General features: G+C 51.8%; 1 protein-coding gene across 1 annotated transcript in view; it reads right to left on the bottom strand.

The window, feature by feature from the left end:
- Positions 1-554: 554 nt before the first annotated feature.
- The window catches only part of NUP98 (nucleoporin 98kDa), a gene marked incomplete at its 3' end in the record, with an annotated part of 30,007 nt that continues 22,540 nt past the window's right edge, over positions 555-8,021 (bottom strand). The window contains exons 22-31 of the mRNA XM_010080156.1: positions 7,497-7,917; positions 6,726-6,955; positions 6,151-6,420; positions 5,289-5,446; positions 4,905-5,048; positions 3,581-3,723; positions 2,794-3,015; positions 1,717-1,958; positions 1,102-1,256; positions 555-666 (exon numbers count right to left, since the gene is read on the bottom strand). Of these exons, the coding sequence (XP_010078458.1) occupies positions 555-666; positions 1,102-1,256; positions 1,717-1,958; positions 2,794-3,015; positions 3,581-3,723; positions 4,905-5,048; positions 5,289-5,446; positions 6,151-6,420; positions 6,726-6,955; positions 7,497-7,917 (2,097 nt within the window). The remainder of the gene's footprint in view (positions 667-1,101; positions 1,257-1,716; positions 1,959-2,793; positions 3,016-3,580; positions 3,724-4,904; positions 5,049-5,288; positions 5,447-6,150; positions 6,421-6,725; positions 6,956-7,496; positions 7,918-8,021) is intronic.

Here is an 8,021-nt window from a genome sequence, read left to right as displayed (position 1 = left end):
TCGGACTGTTCTCTCCATTCCGTGAGTACAGTTTCGGGACTCTCCCTGCTCCGAGATCGTTACCCGGGAACAGGCTGAGCCTTGGTCATGGGTTGGGGGGCAGTGTCACTGTGTATCACTCATTCGTATATTTGTATAGAGTATTATTTCCAATATTATTGTAGTTTGGTTATTAAATTGTTCTTATCTCACCCCATGAGTCCTTTTTTCCTTCCCCCCCTTTAATTCTCTCCCCCATCCTCGGATGGGGGGGGAGGGTGTGCGAGTGGCTGCATGGGTTGGCTCCCACCGAGGGCAAACCCATCACACACGAGAACTCAGTGTGGACGAGCCGCCTTGCCGCTCATCAGGCAGCTGTTGGAAGGGACCACACACCAGATGCCACATCAAGCAGGCAGCAAAACCTGCCTGAAACGGTGACAAAAAGCTGTTCGGTAACTGCTGGAGCAGCACACAGCTCACCGTGCCAGCCACAGCCTTCCTCCTCAGCACAGAGACACCCTGGTGACAGCCAGCCCTGTCCCCAGGGCTGCCAGACCCCGCCGTGACGGTACCTGACTGAGCCAGGCGGTCCTTCGCGCTGTGGCACCGGAGCTGCTCTATCCTGTTGCACAGCGACGTCACTTTGGTGTGTAACCGCTCCAGCTCGTAGGAGGAACAATCCAGCTGGAAAAAACCAACAGAGTCAGGCTCCGAGTCACCCAACGCTCTGTGTCAGGATTGCTCGTGGGCTGCCTGGGGTTGCTAAGCCAAGTCTAACCGACAGAAAACAGCCCACGCTGAAACCGGCGTGAAGTTAACACCTTAAGTGGGGGAAATGGGAAACCTGGAACTGAGTTAGGGGGGACTGACACTTCTCTCTCGCTTTTCTCGCTGTCATGCTGCACAGAGCGTGTTTTTGCAGCAGAGAGCCCACACCTTATTTTGCCAATATCTACCAAAACCCTCTGTATTTTCAGAAATATATCATATTCTGTGGGCTAGGGTCTGCAAAACTAACGAACGGTAACCCTGAAAAGCGAGGAAAAGGTTACTCTGAAAGTGAGACTGTGTACGAGCTTCCAAACTGTAAGGAAAAAAAAAAAAATTAGTTTTTTTTACCTGTTGAATCCTGTCCAGCATCTCGATGACACGGATGTAATCCAGGTAGACCAGCCCCGCCACCTCCCATTCCTGGATGAGCGCGCTGCGGTCAGGAGGAGCGAGATCTTCCAGGAATCCCTTCAGGTACTTGTAGTTTTCATTAATAATAGCGTCTGAAGAGGAAGGAACAGAGCAAGAGGGTTTCTTACAAGTCACTGATTGTTAAAAAAAAAAACAAACCAACCCCCCAAACCCCCCCCCCCCAAGTGACAGAGTGTGCTCTCAGCCACTTCTATAATTCCCTGAGGCCACCAGCCATGGTCAGACACTCTGGATTCAGGACCCCCCTAAGGCCAGTCTACGTTCCGAGGGCAGGGCCACCCACAGGATGGGGGCTCTGGGAACGCCAGCGCCACCCTGGTTCCCTCCGGCACAGGGAGGGGACTTGCAGAAGGGTCAGCACTGCCCTTCTGGCGTGTTTGGGGGAAGAATCGTTACGGCAGGTGGAAAATCCAGCCCCTCTTGCTAGAAACACAGCCCACCCCTTCCTACGAGCACCCCACGAGTTCTGTTCCTGCCACGTTTACGCACTGTTCACATTCAGAATGGAAAAAATTCAGAGAGCAGACTCACCTGAGGCTAAGTGCCTGACAACCAGCTTGTGACACTGGTTCCAGTGCCCCGCCTTGACCAAGAAGAGGGCTTCTTTGTGCCTGTCGCCCTCCATCCGGGCTCGAACCGCCTTCGCTTCGTGAATCCACTCCGGGGGGACGCAGAGCCTCTGCGTCAGAAAATTCTCCTTGGCCCAGGACTCGGGCGTCTCGGAGAGAACGCAATGGCGACTGAGGAGCTCGCGCACGGCTTTCTCCCGGGTGCTGGGGGGAGAGAGGACACGGCGTTATTCCAACGATCCTTCCCACCTCTCTGTCGGGAGATATTCCAAACACGCAGCCGAGGACCAGAGGCGGCAGCGGAGAACTGCGCTATTGTTATCAGCGACAGAGGCAAAACAGCCTCGCTGGGGCTGGGATCATCTTACTGGAGGATATGAAAAAGTTCTAAAATCAGCTGAATTCCTCCAGTACAGGCTGGCCACTGAGAAAGGAGGCAGCGCTTGTGTTTTGCTTAAAAATATTCAAGTGTGAGCCAGGTGCCTGAAAGCGATACACAGGCTCTGGCTGAAGTTATCAGTTGGAAAAAAAAAAAAAAAAAAAAAAAAGAGACAATTTTCCCCAAAAGCTGCATTATCGGCAAGTTTCAGACCGTTTGTTAAATCTGTATTTCACAGCAGAGGCACCCAGGCTCTCCTGCCAAACACACTCGCTGCCCTTCAGCTCCAGTGGGAACAATATTTTGCACAAATGATGTTTCCAAGACAAGTTTTTGAGCGCTGGAAGCTTGCTGAGCCGGAGACAAGACACGCAGCCCTTGGGGAGCAAAAGGAACGAGATCTGCTTCTCCAGCCCCATTCAGGAGCTACAGTCACTATGAGACACTACTAATTAACACCTAACGAGTCATTTAGCCCAGCAGAATTATTTCACGCCACTTGAATCCCAGCCCAGAGTTTTTACAAGCAGCACAAAGTTCCCCAGCTGGGTGGTTCCAGTTTAATGCGAGAAGAATGACGGTGCACCCAGCAGGTCTGCAGAACAGAACACGCTATTTTCAAGGAGGAAAAAAAAAATTCAAATAAATTATTCTACTCACTGCATATCAGGCTCGTGCAGCAGGATAAAAACAGCCCATTCCCACAGGCCTTCGCTCTCCAGCTGGGCGGCGTAGCTGGCGTTCAGCACGCCCTGGCTCTGCTGGAAGAGGTGGGTGTAGTTCAGGGCTCGGAGCACTTCCCACAGGTGCCAGCTGAGGCGAAAGTCCAGAGGGTCGGACGTGATGCTCCGGGGATCGAGCAGCTGGTCAAGGTCATAGTGTCTGGGGGGGAAAGAGATTTGAAACATCAGTAGCTAAGCGTCCACACAACAAAATCAGAAATTGGAGCTACTCAGTTCCTTCCCTTCACCTGCCTCCAGCTATTCCGCTGATGGGATTTACGCGGGTGGGGTTTTTGTTGGTGGTTTGGTTTTTTGATTTTTTTTTTTGGTGGGGTTTTTGTGGTTTTTTCTTTTTTTTTTTTTTTTTAAAGATATGAGCAATGCTAAATTTCTTTCGTTCTTCTTTTCCGTCCTTATCCAGACCGTCACAACCTTTTCTTTTGCAAGTGCTCCTCCTGCAGATCTCTCGATGCCTTCAGCAGCTACGGTGGAGCAAGATTGCTGCACTCTTCAGACACAGAGAACGTCAGAAAAACCCCACAAACCTGCAGTTTCCTCACCTGTGGTGACAGTCTCACCACATTCTGTAAGGGTGCACAGGCACAGCAGATTTTTGACTACGGTAAGTGGTTCAGTAAGCACTGAAGCTGATTTTTTGGGAATTCAAGAAGTCCCTGGCTGATCAAGATTTTTCTGAACAGTTTTTGACCCATTTCCCCGTTTACCTGTCGCTGTAGAGCTTTAACAAATGGAAGCAGACATCTCTCAGAGGTCTTCCTGCATTATCATCTTCTTCAACAACACAACCAGAGTCTTCCAGGTAGGGAGGCAGAGGACAGCAGGCGTACTTTTCACACTCTGGTGTGTTCTAAAAAAAAAAAAAAAAAAAAAAAAAAATAGTTTGAACAGTAAGTTTAAAGGTAGTACCCCGAACAAAACCACAGTCTGGGTTCCACGCCGCTCCCGAGCTCGCTGCTTTCTGCTGCAGAGTGGAAGGTGATGCTGTGCTTGGGCTGTCTCTAGGCACACAGGTCGAGGGCTGAACTATCTTTAGTTAAATGATTGAACACGTTTTTCAGCAGAACCCTTTGTCGTTACACAGGCAGAGGCTGACAGCTCTGCAGCAACAAACACGGCTCTGCATAATGCATGTGCTGCCAGCAGGACAGCCTCCATGTGCTGGGAAACTGCGAGAGTCACAAACCGGGGGGATGGTTCAGGGGAGACTTTCAGAAAGCAGCAGCTGAGGATTGATCATCACATCGGGGAAACCGACTGGCTGCCGAGCTCAAGGGCCTTCCTGCTGCTGGCCACCACCTCTCTTCCTAATTTTGTCCAGCTGTCAAACATAGAATCCCAGACTGGGTTGGGTGGGAAGGGACCTTAAAGCCCATCCAGTGCCACCCCCTGCCATGGGCAGGGACACCTCCCACTAGCCCAGGTTGCCCAAAGCCTCATCCAGCCTGGCCTTGAACCCCTCCAGGGATGGGGCATCCACAGCTGCTCTGGGCACCCTGGCCCAGGGTCTCCCCATCTTTCCTGGAGACCCCCCAGAAGTTCTGCCAGAAGCTCTCCCCGGAGCCTTCTCTTCTCCAGGCTGCACACCCCCAACTCTCTCAGCCTGTCCTCGCACGGGAGCTGCTCCAGCCCTCGCACCATCTCCGTGGCTCCTCTGGCCCCACTCCAGCAGGTCCAAGAAACATCCAGAAACCATCAGTGGGAGACACACTACAAATAAGCCACAACCAGAAGACCCCAAAGAGCAGGTCCTAAGCTTCACAAGCAACTAGAATTACCACCAGGCTCAACCTCAGCAGCTTTATTCCCATTCCAGCGGGTGACAGAACATTTCTGTCCAAGTGAGCTGCTGCAAAAACTCACCCCTGAAGCTGGGAAAAGAACCCGATGCTCTGACAACTGCAATAGTGAACCCAGCCGCAATTCCACACTCAGCAGCGATACTCGACAGCTCACAGAAGCCTCGGTACAGCATCGGACCGTCAACGGCACTGAGCGAGACCTCCCTTTACCCCGGCACGACCGACCCACCTGAAACGCCGATTCGTACATGGCGAGTGCCCTGGGAATGGAAGCTGTTGGCGGCAGCAGGTACCAGAGGTGCACAGCCACGCAGCGCTTCCAGTCCAGCAGCGAGCACACGTTGATGCTTGTTCTCTCTGATAACTGCCACACCTGAAGAAACAAATCACTCGGTTCAGTCAAACTTATCCCACAATGGTCTGTGCATTCCAGGCATGCAAGATTTAGATGTTATGTTAGTAAAAAAAAAAAAAAAAAAACCAAACACCACGTCAGCGCCTTGTACTCCCTTCCTGCCACGTCCCACGTGCTGTGGTCCCCACAGCTCCGAGGTTCTGCTGCCAAGGAGGGGAAGTCAAGTCACTGAGAAAACAGCCGAGGGACGGAACTTACCGGCTTTCCTGCGAGCAGGGCGAAGATGCGCAGCCTCTCCTCCTGGATGAAGCCGTCCGCCTGCAGCCGGTGCCAGTCCACCAGCTGCATGGTGAGGAGATCGCGCACGGGCTGGCTGCCGGCCAGCTGGGAGAGCAGCAGAGCCAGCCGGTGGTCGCCTGGAGCGGGAGACGACAGCACATCAGCAGGGAAATCCTCCTGCCCAGCAGGGCCACAGCTAGCTGCTTCTGAATTGTTCCTTGTGAGCAATTTCTTAGGAAATAATAAACACCTCCCACCATGGGAGCATGGGGAGAAGACAAAGGAACGGGAAGGACAGACTCCCCAAAGGAGAGAATGGACATTTTAAAGATTTGAGCTCACATAAAAGACCAGGATGAAACCAGCCGTTAAGGTCTGGAAAGGTGTGGTTTAAAACAAATGTAAACTAGCTGAACAGAAGCTGAATTAAAAAATAACAGTAATTTAAAAAAAAACATTCAAAGGAGATACTATGCAAAAAAACCATTTCCTGATGCAATACAGCATCAGCTCCCAGCCCCAGGAGAGCCGATGGGTAAACCATCCCTGGAGGGGGTCAGGAAACGTGTGGATGTGGTGCTTGGGGACATGGGTTAGTGGGTTGGGTGGGGTTGGGTTGACAGTTGGACTGGATGATCCTTGAGGTCTTGTCCAGCCTTAATGATTCGATGATTCTAAGTATGACCAAGCAGCACGCAGACAAGCCATCCCCACCTTAGTCACTGTCAGACATGGGAAAATCCATCCTCAGAGTGGCCAGTAACTCGCTCTGAGAGTTTAGATTCTCTTTCTGCCTCTTCCTTTCCCCTCTCCTCAAAAACCCAAGATTTCAGCATCTTACCCGACTGCTGGGCCAGCCTGCAAGCTTCACCGATCCTCTTCCCCGTGAGGCAGCTGAACACAGCCTCGATGCGATTGCCGTGGCGGGACAACGAGACTTCCTCCTCGATTCGTCCCGCAGCCGTCTCCGACAGCCAGCGCGAGAAGGCTTTCCTGCGCTCCAGGGCCAGGGTGTATTCGCTGGGTTCCTCCAAGCTGGCCTCTAACTCCTTCAGGTTCCCCCAGATGGCTTCACACAGAGTCCACGTCAGGCACCAGTGCTTCACCACAGCTGTCAGGACAGAGTTATTCCGTCATCACGGGTGAAAACAAACAGAAGAACTTTTACAGAGGACTCCTAGAAGATAAACACAACCTCGGAGGATATCTTGAGGGATATCCTACTGGTACCAGTCGATAACCAGCTGGCTCCCCAAATGCAGCCACTCCCGTTTAGGCTTTCAGAAAGAACGCTAAAGTACAGTCGATTCTTCTGTTTTATTCACCCCTCTGATGCAACCTGAACCGATTGATCCTGACTAGGCACTTTTCCAGATCCACCCTCACCATTATGACAAAGAATTATTCCGGACTCACTTTCCGTGACAGCAGGATCCTCGGCTGCCTGCCGAACCCAGTCCGCGTAGTCGTGAATAGCGGAGACTCCGGGGTTGGGGGCTAGGAGAGGACAGCGCTCATCCATGTGGACAGTGCTGTGCTTCAGCTTTATCTCCAGAGGGACGAGATACAGCTGTTTGTCTCTGTCTCTCTTCCGTTGTTCCAAGCTCAGCTTCTCCACATGAACCTTGAAAGAGGATTCTGAGAGTCTGGAGGAAAAAAAGGTGATATAAAACAGGTATCAGCATTCTGAACTGTTCTCCAGGCAAAACCAGATATGCTGGAGAACATCAACTGAACAAGTTTTTTGGAAGAGTGAAGTGGGAGGACATCCAGCTCTATTCCAGCCAAGTCCAGGTGCGGCGCTCGCAGCCCCGGAAAGGTCGGCACACTGCCTGAGGCACAAGCTGAACAAGGAATTTCTCAGGCAGTGCAGATATCCTCAGGGAGAATCATCACCAGATTAGAAGCTTCCTGGACAACAATTTTGAACTTTCTCTCTTTAACCTTTTGCTGGACGATGGCAACTACTCCTCCTATGATATTCCAATTTTTGGAGATAGAAATTTTTGTAAAGTAGCAGCCTGGAAGAAATCTCCATGGCCAACACGATATCGTGTATCTTGCACCACTTTGGCACACCAGGAGGACTATTAAGCCGAATTTCAAAAAGATATCGGCCTACAATCAGGATTCTATCGAATAAAGAGAGAGTATGTCAGACCCATGCTGGAGGAAACTGCTACTCACAATTTTGGAGCAACAGAAGTTGTCAGGAATCCGTATTCCAGAGATGCGCTCTGAAGATCTTCCACTTCACGGGATCCACTCAACTGATCTCCACAGTTGGCCAGCGTCCAGTTGGGTCCCCACCCAACGCGAAAGGAGCGCCCCATGAAGAGGGCCATGTCCATCAGCAGCTTCCCTTTGCCGTAGGCGATGGATTTTTCCAGAGGTACAAGCCCCTGCTGCCGCCGCACACCAACTGCTTTCATCGGTACCTCGGGGACTGTCGGAGGTACGGAGAACGCAGCCGCCAACGGAGAAGTCGCCGACCAAAGGGCCACAGACAGGGGACTGCTCAAAGTCCTCGCTCCCTTCGAGTCTTGCAGAGCAGCGCTCGGGGACTGGAACATCACGCTAGCAAATTTGGACTGCAGGAGCCCACCAGCTAGAGGGAAAAAGCAAGAAGAACGTCTGAGGGAATGGGGTACTCACTCTCCAGCACTAGATTTCTGGTATTTGAAAGGTGTTTCACTACTTGAGCAGCCAGTG

The sequence above is a fragment of the Pterocles gutturalis genome, unplaced genomic scaffold (genome assembly GCF_000699245.1).
Source record: "Pterocles gutturalis isolate BGI_N339 unplaced genomic scaffold, ASM69924v1 scaffold13361, whole genome shotgun sequence".
NCBI classification, from domain to species: Eukaryota; Metazoa; Chordata; class Aves; order Pterocliformes; family Pteroclidae; genus Pterocles; species Pterocles gutturalis.
Note: the sequence above shows the minus strand (reverse complement) of the source record. Positions and strands in the feature narration are given on the sequence as shown.